This window comes from Bison bison, unplaced genomic scaffold (genome assembly GCF_000754665.1).
Source record: "Bison bison bison isolate TAMUID 2011002044 unplaced genomic scaffold, Bison_UMD1.0 scf7180017864245, whole genome shotgun sequence".
NCBI lineage: Eukaryota > Metazoa > Chordata > Mammalia > Artiodactyla > Bovidae > Bison > Bison bison.
Window position 1 is genome coordinate 1280999 of NW_011494817.1, and position 17298 is coordinate 1298296.

At 37.5% G+C, this 17298-nt stretch overlaps 1 protein-coding gene across 1 annotated transcript in view; it reads right to left on the reverse strand.

Annotated features, from left to right (window-relative positions):
- Positions 1 to 17076: 17076 nt before the first annotated feature.
- GRM5 (glutamate receptor, metabotropic 5) overlaps positions 17077 to 17298 on the reverse strand; it is a 629334-nt gene continuing 629112 nt past the window's right edge. The window contains exon 10 of the mRNA XM_010847207.1: positions 17077 to 17284. Within this exon, the coding sequence (XP_010845509.1) occupies positions 17077 to 17284 (208 nt within the window). The remainder of the gene's footprint in view (positions 17285 to 17298) is intronic.

Below are 17298 nucleotides of genomic sequence, written 5' to 3' on the forward strand. Positions count from 1 at the left end.
ATCTCTTACCCCTTGATGCTAGTTAGTGATTGCATGAACATCTCATATTCTCTAGTTAAGAAAAGTGAGAAGTCATCTGGGACCATCCTAATTTACTGTCTCTAGGAAAGAACTGGATGGGAGAAAGATTTTCAAGTCTGATCCCAATATCCTAAAATCATTTGAATCAGAGTGCCTTTATGACCTTGGCCCACCAGCTGCTCTGTTCAGCTCCTCCAGAATCCCATCCATTTATGACTTTCAAGCCACCTGTCACCATGGTAATCAGGAGAGAGGCTGCGGCGAGGGGGCAAATTAGATGTGAATGTCTCTGTCATTGGAAGCTGATGCAATTACATGTTGAGAAAGTAGAAGATACAAACCAAAGAGAATCAGTGTGCTGGAGCAGGAAGCCTCTGGAAAGGGAGCTAGGAAGTAGGTTCCAATTTAATTCACCAGGGCTTTTGTGTGGATTAGATGCCACTACGTATGTTCCATGTCCAGTTACAGTCACAGAGCAGATGCTCAGTCTTTCCCTTTCCTCCTTGTTCATGAATTACTTGTGGCGTTGAGCACATCAGCAACACTGTGTAACCACATCTCCAGGGGAAGAAATGCTAACAACGGAAGGAGTACACATTCGGATACTATGTTGGGTATTTAACACAAACGCTCTCATTTCATCCTCAGAACGCTTATGTTTAGGCATTATCATCACGAGAGACAAAGGAGATATCCAAGGCTCTGACAATTTTAAAAATTTGTTCAAGGTCATGCAAAATTTGAATTGACAAGAGTTGGACTCCAATTGATATTGTGGGCTCCAATATTAAGGTCAACGAGAGAAGTGGAAATAATGCTTCTCAAGTTTTTCCTCATGGAAGAAGAACATGAATACATGAAGTCACTTTACATTTTCTGTTTTTTCTTTAAAATCCGTATGGATTTATTTGCATTCTACCCCACCATGTGTGTGCGATTGTTGTATTGTAAAATGAATAACTTATAGTTGTGTTTAATTTCTGCTTCTGTGTATCCCCTTTATGTGTTAGTTCCTAGACAATGTGCACATCCAGAGATGTGTTAATAATAAACTTTAGCAGATGGTCTCTATGGTCCCTTTCTGATTTTAATGATTTAGAGCTTTAACTAATTTCACTGGTTACCAAGTAGTTAGCATTGTAGAGGTGAACAGTTGTCACTTCGAAACATAATGCCATCTTAATGCAAGGACAGTTGCTTCAAGAGTTGTTCATGGGGCAGTCTCCCTCAGCTGTTGTAAAGGACCAGCTGTTAGGACTGATGACTACCTTCTCCTGAGTCTGTGTATCTCCTGTAGTCAACCATCAGACAGTTCTAGGCAGCCCAGATGACACGTGCGGACAGCTTTGATTGGGGGAATGTGGCATCGCCCAGCTCCAAAACGCCACCATAGCTGCAGGTCTTACCATGCAGGAAACCCTTTTCCCTCTTATCCTTCAGTCCTAGGAGTTACGGCCACTTCCCACTGTTACTTCTCCCTATGAATTCCCAGTTAATTGCCTAGCCCTGCTCGTACCTTGATAAATACTTCCTTTGGTAACACCTTTTCAATTCCCTTTTGCATCACTCACCTGTTACTTGCTGTAATCCTCACTTATTCTCTTTCCTGAGCTCTACCCCTATGGTCAAGTACTATCTGAATGTACTGACTGTCACTTCACAGGAGTCTCAACTCCCAAACAGAACTCATCAGAAAGCTGCCCCTCTTGATGCATTGCCTGACTCAGCAGAGACTCTAGTTTATATTAGGTACCACCCCAGACACGGAGATATCACCCACTTCTTTCCATCTCACATCACCCTGATCATCACTAATTTATATCAACTCCTTCCTAAGGTTTCCCAAATTTACCACTTCTTCACCATCTTTACAGCTCTGTTCTCATTATTTGTCAACATTGCCTTCTAATGGATCCAGCTGCCCCCAACTCTCCTTCCCTATTTCTTTTCCATTGTTTTCGTCTTCTCAGAATCGTACATTACAAAGACAAAAACTGTCTCTACCAAGTACTCTATAAAACCTTTAATGGCTTATTATCACCATAAAGATAAAGTTTAAACTTCTTAACAAAGCATGTAAGTTTGTTTTTCTTCCTTTCTTCCTTAAAAAAAAACATATATATTTCTTTGGCTGTATTGCGCCAGTTGTGGTGGGAGGGATGTTGGTTCGTCATGCAGGCTCTTGTGTACAGCAGGTGGTTTCTCTGTTGTGGCTCGTGAGCTCAGGAGCTGCGGCCCTCAGGCCTAGATGCCCTGTGCCATGTGGGGTCCTAGTTCCTGACCAGGGATCGAACCCATATTCCCTGCATTGCAAGGTGGATACTTAACCACAGGATCACCAAGAAGATCCCCTTTTTCTTCCTTTTCTTTTTTTTTTAAACTTCTTAACCTTTTCCTGGTACTTCCTCATAAGCACTCTATATTGAGTGCTACAAAGTCCTCCCATGTTTATCAGAGATGGTTGAAGTTCACACTCATGCATTTGTACATCTATTGCCTTTGCCAAGGGGAATCTCTGCATGGTAGTCCTTCAAGTCCTACCTCCAGCATAACCCTCTCTAGGCCACCTGCCCAGATAACCACAACCCCTATAACTTGTTTGGGAGCATCTCAAGGGTTCCATTGGCCTCTGTTCTGCAGGTGATGGCATGTGCCAGGGCAAGGTGCTCTGTTCTGGAGGAAATACCATCACTTTCATAGCGATACGTAATCTCGCAACACCCCTTAGAATTAAAAAAAATCCTAAGTTTTAGGTGTGTGCATGCCAAGTCACTTCAGTCATGTCCAACTCTTTGTGACTCTGTACACTTTAGCCCACCAGGCCCTTTTGTCCGTGGGATTCTCCAGGCAAGAAGGCTGTAGTGGGTTGTCATGCCCTCCTCCAGGGGATCTTCCCAACCCAGGGATTGAACCCACATCTCTGACTGAATTGTTTCTCAACTCAGTTAAGGGCCACTCCATCCTGGCCCAAAACCCTGGAGCTATTTTGTACTCTTCTTTCTTTAAAGTCCAGCACACATCCATCAGCAAAGCTTGATGAGTCTACTTTATAAACATACACAAAGTATGACTGCTTCTCATGACCTCCATTGCCACCACCATGGCCTCAAAGTCACTATTATTTTGTCTGTTTATTGCAATAGTTTCTTACTAGCCTCCCTGTTTCTAACTTTACTTCCTAACAATTTATTCCAGGGCTTCCAGATTGCTTCTCTTAAAATAAACCAGATGTTTCTCTTTTACTCAAAATCTTTAGTATAAAAGCCAACTTCCTTATACTGACTTCCAGAACTTTCATGAGTTGATGCTGGGCTTACTAAGATCAGCTTTGACTGCCCTACTTAAGGCTCAGTCCCTTTCAGCCACACTAGACTTGCTGCTGCTGCTGCTAAATCTCTTCAGTCGTGTCTGATTCTGTGTGACCCCATAGACGGCAGCCCACCAGGCTCCCCCATCCCTGAGATTCTCCAGGCAAGAACACTGGAGTGGGTTGCCATTTCAGTTCCTAACATTTCCAGTCTTAGCCCTTCCTCATGCTCTCTGCTTTAATTATTTTCTCTGCCTGCCGTATTCTGTCCCCAGATATATTCATGGTTTGCTTTTCTATTTCCTTCAAGTCTTTGTTCCTGATTTATCAGGAACAATCTTTCCTGATAAACGTATTTAAAATTACTCCCCTTTCCAGAATTTATGTCTCCTTTACCTACTTTATTTTTCTCCACAGCACTTATCATTTCATAATGTATACTAAACTTCCTTTTTAATTTTTGTCTTTTCCATCAACACTCATATTCATACACACAATAAAAAGTAAGGTCCATATAAACATAATTTTAGTTTTGTTCATTGCTGGATTCCCTCAAGTCTAGAAAATTGTCCTGGCACATACATAGCAGACACCCAGAAAGTATTTGTTATTTGAATAAATAATATACAAAGGTAAATTTCAATTTTTTTCTATTTATCAGAAAGCTTCTTGAAAATTACTCTAAATTGCATTCAGAAGCGAAAATCAAGTTTTGGTGACAAAAGAAGGCTTGGGATCATTTTATATGTAGTTTAGATATTGAATATAATTTAAAGGTAGGCTGAAATGACACTGGAGCTTCCCAGATGGCTCATTGGTAAACAATCTGCCTGCAGTGTAGAAGACATGGGTTAGATCCCTGGGTTGAGATGATCTCTTGGAGAGCAAAGTGGCAGCCCCCTCCAGTATTCTCGCCTGGAGAATCCCATAGACAGGGGAGCCTGGTGGTCGATGGTCCATGGGGTTGCAAAGAGTTGACACTATACAGTATGGCAAAAACACCTTGCTTTCATGATCTAATGTTAGAAAATATATCTGGAGTTAAAAAAAACCAAATTGCATAAGTGAGAGAGGAGAGTGAAAAATTTGGCTTAAAGCTCAACATTCAGAAAACAAAGATCATGGCATCTGGTCCCATCACTTCATGGCAAATAGATGGAGAAACAGTGGAAACAGTGTCAAACTTTATTTTTTGGGGGCTCCAAAATCACTGCAGCCATGAAATTAAAAGACACTTACTCCTTGGAAGGAAAGTTATGACCAACCTAGATAGCATATTGAAAAGCAGAGACGTTACTTTGCCAACAAAGGTCCATCTAGTCAAGGCTATGGTTTTTCCAGTGGTCATGTATGGATGTGAGAGTTGGACTATGAAGAAAGCTGAGCACCAAAGAATTGATGCTTTTGAACTGTGGTGTTGGAGAAGACTCTTGAGAGTCCCTTGGCTGCAAGGAGATCCAGCCAGTCCATCCTAAAGGAAATCAGGCCTGAATGTTCATTGGAGGGACTGATGCTGAAGCTGAAACTTCAATACTTTGGCCACCTGTTGTGAAAAGCTGACTCATTGGAAAAGACCCTGATGCTAGGAAAGATTGAAGGCAGGAGGAGAAGGGGACGACAGAGGATGAGATGGTTGGATGGCATCACCGACTCAATGGACGTGAGTTTGGTTAAACTCTAGGAGTTGGTGATGGACAGGGAGGCCTGGCGTGCTGCAGTCCATGGGGTCGCCAAGAGTCAGACGTGACTGAGCGACTGGAGTGAACTGAACTGAACTGATAATGTTCATGATTTGTTTCTAAATTAAGCCAGACATGTTTAAACCAATAGTAAGTTGAAAAATAATCAAAAGCAACTCAGTGCTTAATAGTGTTTAGTAGTCTAAATGAAGGTATACTGAAGCCACACGAGTCTCATTCTTAGCTGTGAGCCCTCCCTAGCCTTTCTCAGTGTTCATGCCATTCTTGTGACCTCCCAACACTAGAGTAAGGTTTTCTCCCAAAATGAGTATGGCTTTTCGCACCCTCTGGACTTGCCCACATCCCAACATGGGAGAATTGTGAAACTTTTCACCAGAAAGTTGCCTCCCTGGCCCTTCCTGCCTTTGTAGCTGTCACTCTTGGTGTCTGTTACTCTGGCTTTGATTCAGGTTCATGAGCTGTTCTGTAAGGCCCCAGTAGGCTTACTCTGTCTCCTGTCCAGCCCATTTTAGTTAGACTATGTCATGGTGAGGCTGCCAGGGCTTTTGTTTGAATTCCGTGACTCTCTACCTGGCCTACCTTTGGTGAAATCCAGATAGTAGTGTTCTCTGCATTGGTTGTTTCCTGTGAAAAAGCTTCAGTTATGCATGATGAATAAATTCTAGAGATCTGCTCTACATAAATGTTGCCTACAGTTAACAATACTGTAATGCACACTTAAAATACTTTTAAGAGGGTAGGTTTCATGGTGTTATTACCACAATAAAAAAAAGAGACAGAGAAATGAAAATGGATGCTTACAATGGCATAAAGCCTATAGAGTAACTTTGAAAATCTTGGAAATGTTGACCTTAAACAGCTGTTGCAGCTTATGGAAGAAAGAAGATCTATAAAAAGAGGCTTAAGTGACTGGAGGAGGCTTCAGAACTGAAGAAGGTGTTTGACCAAAGTTATACACAATGTAATTTGTATATTTCTAAATCCTTTCTTTTTTTTTTCTCCCCAGTTTTAAATATGGCATGCCTTTGTTATATTCTCTGCATTTTTGTTATTATTGAGTATTATTTATTTATTTTTTATTAATTACTAACCATAGGTGATTTACTAATTTCATCTTTCATTTCATCAAGTTTGATTATAAATATCAATATCAATTTCTTTCTTGAATTTATTATAGTTCTGGTATTTGCTACAGCAAACAATTGTGTACACACGTGATCACGGGTGATTAGGATCCTTCTGAGCTCTGAATGGTTGAATTTAGTTGTGTTGTTAGAAAAAGATGCATATATATGCAGGAATAAAAGTAGAATAACCAGTTTTACAAAGATGCATGATTACTCAATAGACTCAATGGACATGAGTTTGAGTAAACTCTGGGAGTTGGTGATGGACAGGGAGGCCTGGTGTGCTGCAGTCCACGGGGTCGCAAGAGTTGGATACGACTGAGTGATTGGACTGAACTGAATGATTACATGTATTTTAGATTTTATATAGTATTCTGTGAGATCTAGACATCTAGCACTGCCATTCCTACAATGACTAGTAGTACTATTAAAGCAGCTAGCATTGAAGGAGCATACACCGCGTGCCCAGCACTGCGTACTTCATGTACTTTATCTCATTTAATCCTCCCAAGGAGCTCTAATTACTAAACTAATGCTACTTCCCTGAACACTCTATGCACTTTCTTGTCTCCGTGGACAGGCTGTTTCCTGTGCCTGTTTTCCTTGCTTGTATCTATCTGGTTAGCAGGTGCTGACTCTTTAAAATTCTATTTGGAAATCTCTTAGGGAAGTGTTCCGAGACACTGCTTTCACCAACATTCTTCCCCTTTGCTTCCTTTTCATCAAGCACACTTTACCGTATTTTTGACAATTAAAAGATCATTGTTTATATCTTTAAGTTTTCCTATTACTTTAGCAGATCTTATGATGCTCATGAACAACCCATGACAAGAAAATGCTTGCTCAAAGTCATATAGCTCATCTAGTTATTGTTCCTTTTGCCCTTTCATATCATTACATTGACTTTTATTTTTATTCTATTTTGTATGATTTCATTTATTTACTTATTTTTAGTTGTGCTGGGTCTTCATTGCTGCACCCTTTTCTCTAGTTGCAGCGAGTAGGAGTAACTCTCCAGTTGCGGTGCACAGGTTTCTCATGGTGATGGCACCTCTTGCTGCAGAGCATGCGCTCTGGGGCACTCAGGCTTCAGTAGTTGCTGCACGTGGGCTCCGTAGCTGTGGCTCTCTGGCTCTAGGGCACAGGCTCAGTAGCTGTGGCGCGCAAGCTCAATTGCTCCACTGCACGTGGGAACTTCCCAGATCAAGGATTGAACCCATGTGTCATGCATTGGTAAGCAGATTCTTTACCACTGAGCCACCAGGAAAGCTTTAATAATTTTCTTAATCTTAATCTTTTAATATTTCATCTTTTGATTATTTTAGATTCTATAGGTTAATGAATCTGCTGATAGTAGATTTATTTCTTTCTTCTAAGTATTAATATCTGCTTCTGCTGCTGCATCACTTCAGGCGTGTCTGACTCTGTGACCCCACGGACTGCAGCCCGCCAGGCTCCTCTGTCGATGGGATTCTCTAGGCAAGAGTTCTAGAGGGGGTTGCCATTTCCTCCTCCAGGGGATCTTCTCAACCCAGGGATCAAACCCAGGTCTCCTGCACTGCAGGCAGATTCTTTACTTCTGAGCCACCAGGGAAGTCCAGTGATATCTACTTTCTTTTTCTTGACTTAGAGTTTTATCTAGAACATCAAATACCATATTAAATACTAGTGATTTAGAATGGGTCTGTGTTCTGGTTTGCCAGAACAGTACAGGTATAAATGGTTGTCCCAAGAAAGGCCACTGTCTGGGTACAATAAATGCTTGCACGTTATTTAATTTTCAGAAAATGTGCTGAGAAGAACTGAAAAATTTCATTTTCAGTTTAGAATTGTGGATATATGGAATACATCTTTCATTCCTGATTTAATGGGAATTCTTCTGATATTTTTCTGTCAGTATTATGTTTGCCATAGGTTTATAATAGAAATTTTTCATCTTACAAAAATTTCCTTTTATTTTTAGTTGTTGTTTTATTTTAATCAGAAATTGTTTACTTGATCAAATGTTTCTATCTTATCTACTAGATAATTACATTTTAATGTAGCAAGCTATAATAATTGATTTCCTAATATTGAGCAACATTTAAAATCCTAGTGTAAACTGTCATGAAGTGTTATTAGTTTATTAAATTTCAAAATTTGATGTATGAATAGTTTATATGGGATTCTAAAACTGATGTTTATGGGAATAGTTTATAACTTTATGTCCTTGCTTGTCTGATTTGTGTACCGAAGTTATAAAAGCCTCATAAAATGAGCTATAGATATTTCCATGTATCCGTATTCTATATCATGATGAAACTAAAATGTTTAAGCTTATTACACTTAGAGTTAAATATTTTCAAATTCCTTTTCATGATATTCTATCAATATTGGTTTATCTGCATTTTCTACTTGTTTTTGTTTCAATTTGATATTTATATTTTCCTAGAATATTATTTCATCTATATTTTAAAATTTGTTAATTGAAAACAAAGTTTTACCTAGTGTTTTCTTTTGCATATCTTCTCTAATGTTTAGCTATATCTCTTTTCTCACAATAGTAATTGTGGTTTCTTTTTTACTAGATTAAGCTTGACAGATGTTCATCAATGTGTTGGTCTTTACAAGTTAAAAGACTTTGGTTTTAATGATCACTTAAAATTTTTTGTTAGATGTTTGTTTTCTTGTGTTAATTCCAATTTATTCAATGTTTTTTGTATTTTCTTTGTTTTTTTATTGATTATTTTTCAACTTCTTCAACTGAATGTCTAGTTAATTTATTTTTAGTTAATTTTTTAATGTATACATTTAGAGTAAAACATTTTCTTTAGAGTACTGTGTGCAGGGTTTTCAATAACTTCATTTCTAGGTAAGATATAGTTAAGTTTTTCTCTTTAACCAAAAATGCTCTTAGAAGAAAGATCCCAAGTTTTTTTGGAGGGGTATCACTTTTTTTTTTTAATTAAAAATTTTGACTTTAAGTTGGTGAATGTAGTCTATATGATTTTTACCTTTTGGAATGTGTTAAGGTCTTTTTTGTGGTCAAATTCAAGGTTAATGTTTATGAATGTTTCATGAAACTCTCATGAAAACAATGTCTATTCTCTTTTTAATACCTATAAAGCTCTAAATAAATTTCACTATTTATTGTTTTGTTACTTGATTCCTTTAAATTTTGTTTTTTTTTTGACTTCTTAATGTATTTGTGTTTTATGTGTATTAAAGAGGTTCTTTGTGACTGTGGAATTTGTATGTGTGTGTGTATGTTTCTATTAGTCTTTACTTTGTATATTTTAAACCCATATTTTAAAGCACATATTGGTTCATGCACTATATGTTGTTCACCAATTTAAAATTGGCCATTTTAATACATTTTAATTTGTGTTACTTCTTGCCAGACGTCAATATTCCTACACCTACTTTTGTTTATCTTGCACTCACCTTCCCCAGTGTTTTGCATATACCAGAGCTAGGTTAGCTGATGGTGTTGCTTCAGCAAATAACATCACTAACACAACTGCATTATTTCTTAGGGCCTCTCAGTTTCCTTTAATTTATTCAGACTTTTTATCTATTTATTAGCCTAATCATTCTTACTTGCATTTTTCTTGGATTCCTGACCACCACTTTATCAGTTAGAAATGGTTATATCTCAGCCTTCTCTTATTTCTTAAAATTAAATTTGGGGGGTTTTGTTACTATGCAAAGTATAAGTGTTCTTGCTCTCATAGTGACTGAATAGAACTAGTCAGGATAGTCCCCTGATTTTTTTGCTGATTGTCCTGGATTATTAGAGTGGGTATTTGCAATCCCAGAATAAGCCCTTTTCTCTCTGTATACATTTAGAGTGTTTCATGCCTCCTTGAAGAGCGGGGTGAATGTAGCAGGACTAGTGATATGACTTGAGCTCTTTAGAGAGAGAAAGTGCATGACAGAAAGTACCCCAGCATACAGGGAAGTGAAAGGTGGAAATCACGGCTTTTAACATGCTGGAGTAGGATCACATCAGTATGGTACATGTGTTAGATGTGGCCATGTAATTTTGATTACTTAGGTAAATTAGAAAACATGTGATAAGAGTTTCCAAAATAAGTTCTGGATAATACTCCCATAGCCTTTTACTGCTCTTGGAATATAGTTCACTGGCTACTTAACATCTACTACTGCTACTATTTCATGTATAGCTTCATCTGAGGCTGGCAGAGTTAAGGAAACCATCCAACATGTTGATTGAAAAAGAAAAAGAAAATCTTCTGTTTGACTGCTGGGAGTAAGTTAAAGTGCTGGTCGAGCTCTGAGAAATCAGAAGACAGGAGGAAAGAGGATAATAAAATGAAGAAAGGCATTCCATGATTCAGTAGAATGGCTCTGAAAGTGATGATAGACTCTATGTTTTCTTCTCTGAAATCCTTAAGAGAGCATCATGGAAATTGCAATTAATTTTCAAGATTGAAAGAAAAAGTTGTCTACAAATTATAAATTTTATATCATAGCATTTTTGAAATTCATTCTATGAAGTTCTACTCTGAGGAGACTACTCATAAAAAAATAAAAGTAAAAATACTTCCAAGGTTAATGCGTATTAGCATATTTAAAGAAGAGTGGCAAAGTCTGAGGTAAAGGCAGCCATTAAACTTGGAGTTATTATGATTTCCAAACATTTAAAACTCTAAAAACTATTACCATTTAGCAGTTCAGAAAAGCCAATTTATATATTAAATTATAATTTTCATGGACATGTAATCCATAAATTTATTACATAATATCTATCCTGTTACAGAAATAAATTTATTATATAATATCTATCCTGTTACAGAAACATGCTAGTTATGTAAGGCTTTGCTTTATGTCAATGAGACAAAATACAAGTTATATATACATAAACCAAATGTGTCTGGTCTATATACCATATATTTGTATAAATGTTCATACAAAAAGACTGACATGTCATGACAAAAATAAGTGTTTGGTCTGGAATTAAAGCTAATTTAAAATATTTATTCTTGTGGAGGTTCAGCTAAGTTTTCCCATAATACTTTTTGTTTAGGTGTCTAAACATGGCCAGGAAACCTGAGTCTGAAGTTCTCTTCTTAAAACTTATCTATTGGAATTATTCTTAAAAAATAATGTAGTAACTGATTTCATATTTCAAAATACTTTGAGAGAAAAAAATGAAATTACTGTGTTTTTAAGGGGACAATTTCATTAATATAATCTTATTTACCTACCTATCTGGGGCTTCCCTAGTGGCTCAGCAATAAAGAATCCGCCTGCAGTGGAGGAGCAGTGGGAGATACCAGTTCGAACCCTCGATCAGGAAGATTCCCTGGAGGGGGGCATGGCACCTCACTTCAGTATTCTTGCCTGGAGAATCCCATGGACAGAAGAGCCTGACAGGCTAAGGTCCATAGAGTCACAATGAGCTGGACATGAATGAGGTGACTTAGCACGCACCTACCTATCTAGCTAGCCACCATAAAAAAGAAAATGTTTGAGAACTGTTAATTTTTACAAACTGATCATTTACATACTATACCCCCAAACTGGTTAGCATTCAGCATAGACTATAACAGAAGAAAAACGTTCTTTCTGTGGTGCTTAAGATCACTTTACTAAGTCATACTATATGGACAGTTCCAACCTCCATAGGCTTTCCCCCGCAATGATATATGCCTTATGTTGGACAAGAATTTGTTACCACTCCACAAGTAATATTGGACTTAATATATCTAAGCTGCCTGCTGGATATTAGCTAAATAAAAAATACTATGTTGCCATTGATAGCTATCACCTATTAAGTATTTACCACATACCAGGAATGCTGGAAATGAAATAAATCTCACAGGTTATTGTTACTCATGTCTGCATTTAAATAAAAATGAACTGAGTTTTATAGATGTCAAGGTTATTCATCCAAGATCATATGGGACAGGGCAATAGGGAGTGACTTTTAATCCTATTTAATGCTGTTTCTACTGCATCATCTGGTTTTATCTGACCTCCTGTGATTCTATGGAGTCTTACAAAACTCTTTTGATCTTTAGGAGATAATTTTCTGTATGTAGTCCAGGTATTTCATATTAACCTTAAGTTCACATAAACATATGCCCATTTGGATTACTTAGAAGAGACTGAATTAGAGAGTCTGACGAAAAAAGGTTTTCTTTTGTAAGTTCAGACATACTTTGTATCCACTTATATACGTATAAGAATAAATGTGTATATACATATTAAATGTGTACAAATAATATAGGGGAGTAGAAAGAAGATATATTTAAAAAATTTACATTGTTTTTCTTTCCCATACATCATTCATCTAGTCTACATTATGCTTTTAGGTTTTAGCTAATCTGTGTTCAGGGAGTGTAAATTTGCTTAAGAATCTATCAAAGCAAAAAGTGAGTTAATAAGTAATTTTTTCCAGAAAAATTATATAGATGTGCCCGTACATACACACATAAGCATACACATACAAAACTATATAGATTCTAAGGTAAAATATCTATGTTGATGTGTGTAAGTCTGTATACATACGCAGACACATATATGTATATATACACACACACATAATCTATATTATTTTTGTGATCTTCTATCAACACAGATAACTGTGGAACTATACCTATAATTTGTATTGGTATTTTCAGACACACACAAGACTTATTCCCTACATGCTTCCTTGTTTTAATATAAGTATTTATTTATGTCTTGAAAGGTATTTGCAGGTGCCTTTGGGGACAGCATCTCTGGTTGTTTTGTGCTTAGTTTACATTTATATTTTAATCTATTGTCCACAGGCTGCTTTGTAAACCCCATAACTCGAACGTACAGATTGTTCAGAATTTAAGGTGAATTAATAGTATGGCTCTTTGGGTCACAGAAAACACTATTAAGACAACAATCTAAACATTTAAGGGGAAGAATCTTAAAGTCATGTCATAGTTTCTTTTTTAATGTTTTTCAAAAAGTAACTGACTTCACAAATACCAGCTCTAACATGAGTTAGACAACTGAGAAACAGGCAAGTATATTTTAAAGTACTAAAATAAAACACATTTATACAAGTACAAAGCAAAACAATGCTGATAGAAATGTTAAACTTTATGAAAAAATCATTTGCAATTCACATCAAAATAATTTAACATTCTCTATCATTTTAATAGCACAAGCTGCAACAACAGAAAAAAATAAAAGAAAAACATACACGCACACCATCTTAAAACCAAATCAGTTAAAGTGCAGAAAAAAGTAAGTACAAGCACTTGTAGCCCACACAAATCTTTTAGGATTGGCACCATCTCTCTAAAACATCTATATTCTATATAGATTTCTAATTACAACACCACCAGCAGCTGCCATTGAATTCTAGAAATACACACAATATACATAGTATATTTGTTCACATTGGGAAGATCAGTGAAATTCGGCCAACTATTTCATACATGCCTCATTCTTCAACAGATAGTAGAGCATCTCTCAGGCTTCAGGCCCTCTTTAAAGTGAATTCCAACTTATCTTTCAGTTTTCACTGATCTGTATATTTTTCACAGTATAAAATTGTAAATGGTAACTATAGAGATTCTGACAGCTTGAGGGTTATTAATAAGCTGTGGCTAAATGTGAACTCAGGTAATAACCTTTGAAGTCTCCGAAACACATACATTTTGCTGGGAGACTAGCACAGGAAAAATTTTTTTTTAAAGAGTTTATTCCTGGTTTGGAAGTCACAGAACTGCACAGAATTATACAATTCATTGACAGTCAGAAATAGTTCCTAGTCTTTCTGATCACATGCTGGTAACAGCAGAAACTTGGGAAAGACTGTTACTAACAAGGATTAGCACATTCAGGGGTCTGCTTTTTTCTCTTTGCTTCAGTCAAATCTCACATGTTCTCCTTTCCACACTCCCTTTCTGTTCCCCACCCGTAACCCAGAGAGGTGGTTCTGCTTCTTCGCGGTGCAGACACGGTCTTCTCAGGCGGTCCCCACCACTTCCCACAATACAGAATGGGTGGATTGCTCAGATCGTCCGTACAACTTGATCGAACCAGGTCTTCTCTTTTTAATCCCGGGACCAAACTGTCCTTTAGGGTCGCTCTTCTGAAGCTCAGCGTTTCACTGCACTTTCCCCTTCCCTTGAGTCATGCTGGTCCCACCTCAATTATCACTGGGCACCAGGAACAGATTGTTTTCTAGGAAATTCAATGAAAATAGGTACTCAAATGAATTGTGAAGTTCATATCCTAGCCCTAGAATGAATATTCAGTTCTCTTTTGTACTGTAGATTTAACTTGGAACCTGGTATTAGAATTGGCAAAGAGACAGAGTTAGTATCATTCCAAAATAAAAGATCCCAAGAATGCATTACCAATAATATTATATATTATACAATGTACTGAATGAAGTGGCAAAGGGTTATATAAATACACAGAAAAATACCTCTTGTTCTCCTCTAATTAGATAAATTATTTTTCTTATGTTGACTATTAATTCACATAGAATTATATGATGGCAATTTATTCACATTAAATTTTAATTTCTAATGAATTTTCTCATATGGTAGTATACTTTTAAAGGAAATATGTCACTAAAAAAATAGAAAAGGAATTTGATCATGGAGAAAGTTTTAAAAATGTTTTCCTGTTGGTCAACACAGTGAAACTTGCATTGGAGAATACAGTGGAAACCAACATAATGGTTCTTTGAAACAAATTTAAAAACTTAGATAGAGCATACTTAGGAAGGTTTCCATGCCTAAGAAATCAAGACAGGAACCCCCAGGTGAATGCCACCCCTTTGATGAGAATCCAGGGATATGAATATTTACTTCAAAATATTTACATTTGTTTTTCAAGTAGACGCAGACATTTGCTTTCAATGAAACCACAAAACTTAGCTAGATTGACTGTTTCAAGAGTCTCATAATATTTGGGATCAAGGGGCTCCAACGATGCTATTTTCAAATTTGCATGGGAGGTTTGATTTTTTTAAAATTTCTACTTTAGTAAATTAATGTTAGCTTTTAATGTTTTATATTGGGAGATTTGATTTAATATAATTTAATATGAGGATAGTTATCAGGAAAGGTAAAACAGTGTATTATAACGTTTAAAAGTAGAGAATGATAAATTATGGTAATAGATATATTTTCATTTCTCAATTCCTTCTTTTAAGTAGATGTGAAATAAAAAATACCAAATAAGGATATTGAGCAAAAGGAAAAAGGTTTTTATTTATTTTTCTCTCTGCTAAAAATATACTTCTGCCTTACAGCAAATCTTTCTCATAAGGCTATCTTTAGTATAAGGCTGGGTCAACTGGACTTTAAATTTATAGGATACCTCCTCCTTTTATTACTATCCTTATTTAAAAATCAAAAACATTTGGCACCTGAGGATAGCTGTAATGGGAGGAAGAAAGAAATGACAGCGGATGCACGTCTTGAGCTGAATTCTATCTATAGGAGCCTATCAAAGCACAGATATGTCTATTAGAACTTTAAATCTCTTTTCTGCAGTTTTTAAAAAGTGACAGTATGAAGTGCACAAAATTATATTCATAATTATCTTAAAAAGGAAAATATTAATAATTGCTTTGCCTCTTTTTGGAATGGCTAAGAAAGATTGTGTGGTTTGTATCTGTTAAGGTTCCTCTGTTTTAGTTTTCTGTATTGCTTTGAAAAATCTACATGTGTCATAGTTCATAGCTGCCCTGTTTAAGCAGCCGAGAAAAGTTAAAATCACTGCTCACTGGCATAGCTAAATCTCTGCTAAGCCGACTTGACAGTTTTAAAGTCTCCAGTGTATTAAGATCATGTTAATTTTTTGAACAGTCCCTCCAATCACGACAGTGTCTTCATTGGGTCTACGGACCATTCTTCCAGTGGTGGGACTTGAAAAGAACAGAGGAGCTCTTTGTGCGTCAGGTTCTCAAAAGAAATGAATGAAGAAGCCCAAATGCATATTTTAAATATTTTAGCTGGCAATGCATTCATAATGAGTGGCCACATTTCATGAAAGAGATAGCCAAGCTGGAGCTCAAGAATTATTATTATTAGAAAGAGAATTTCCAGCTACACAACGCACCCCAGTGAGGGAATTACAAAACAGTATTCCAGAAAATATTTTTTGCTACTCCAGTATTGATTGGCAACATGGTGAAATAGTCAAGAAATCTCCACTGGTTTTCTTGGTTAATGGAGGTGAACTGAAATAACTAGGTGGAATCCAGGATGCAGGCTTTTGGAAGAGGAGGTCACAACCAAATTGGAAAGTGTCTGGTAAAAGCCCTACATACATCAGCGTGGCCCTCATCACACAGTTGCGTGTTGCCCATGGGACACACTCATATCAACGCCTCAGCAAATACTGGGCCCAAGTCTGCTTTCCAAGGTCTTTAAAGGAAAGAAAAAGGGAAAAAAAAAAAGGAAGAGAAAGGTTGATGTTTTGGTCCCAGATTTTGAGTTTGTTAGAAAATGTACATTCATGTTTGGTGAATCAAAGAATCTTCTGGGAAAAGAATTAAAGTAAACAAAAAAAAAATTTTTTTTTTTTTTACAGTAGCTTATTAACTATGTCTTTTCAACCCTCCGCTTTGCTGTTTCACACTCCTTGTTTCCCTAGAGCAAAGCACTTGGGATGTAACTGGTTCAACAGACTCCTCGTGAGCCCTCAAAAGTAGAAGCGGTGTTTCGTAAAAGCCCATATTTTCTAAGGCCACTAGAAGAAAATCTGCCGAAAGATTTGTGGTTGGTGTCTTCGTCGGTGGATGGTAGATAGCACTCTTGATCTCTTGTTTCCGCTGCGGGTGTACGCGATCGATGTCTTCCACCTCGGGGTCTTAAGCAGGCGCCCAGGCCTGTCCTTGCTGTCTGTGGGGACACCGGAGGGTCTCGGCTCCTTGGGGCGGGGGGGACCCCAGCGTGGTTTCCAAGGACATTCACAAGGACGAGGAGCTCTGGGTGTAATCTCTGATGATAAGCGTGTCGTACTTGGGAGACGACGGGATACACAGGGCCGACTCGGACACGGGCGAGTTGGGGGTGGTGCTCCCGGAGTCCACCGAGTCCCTGAAGGGGGATGGCGGTGTGAGCGCCACCAGCTCCTCCAGGTCCGCCTTGCCGGCCGCAGCCTCGGGCCCGGCCGCCGCCGCCGAGGGGGA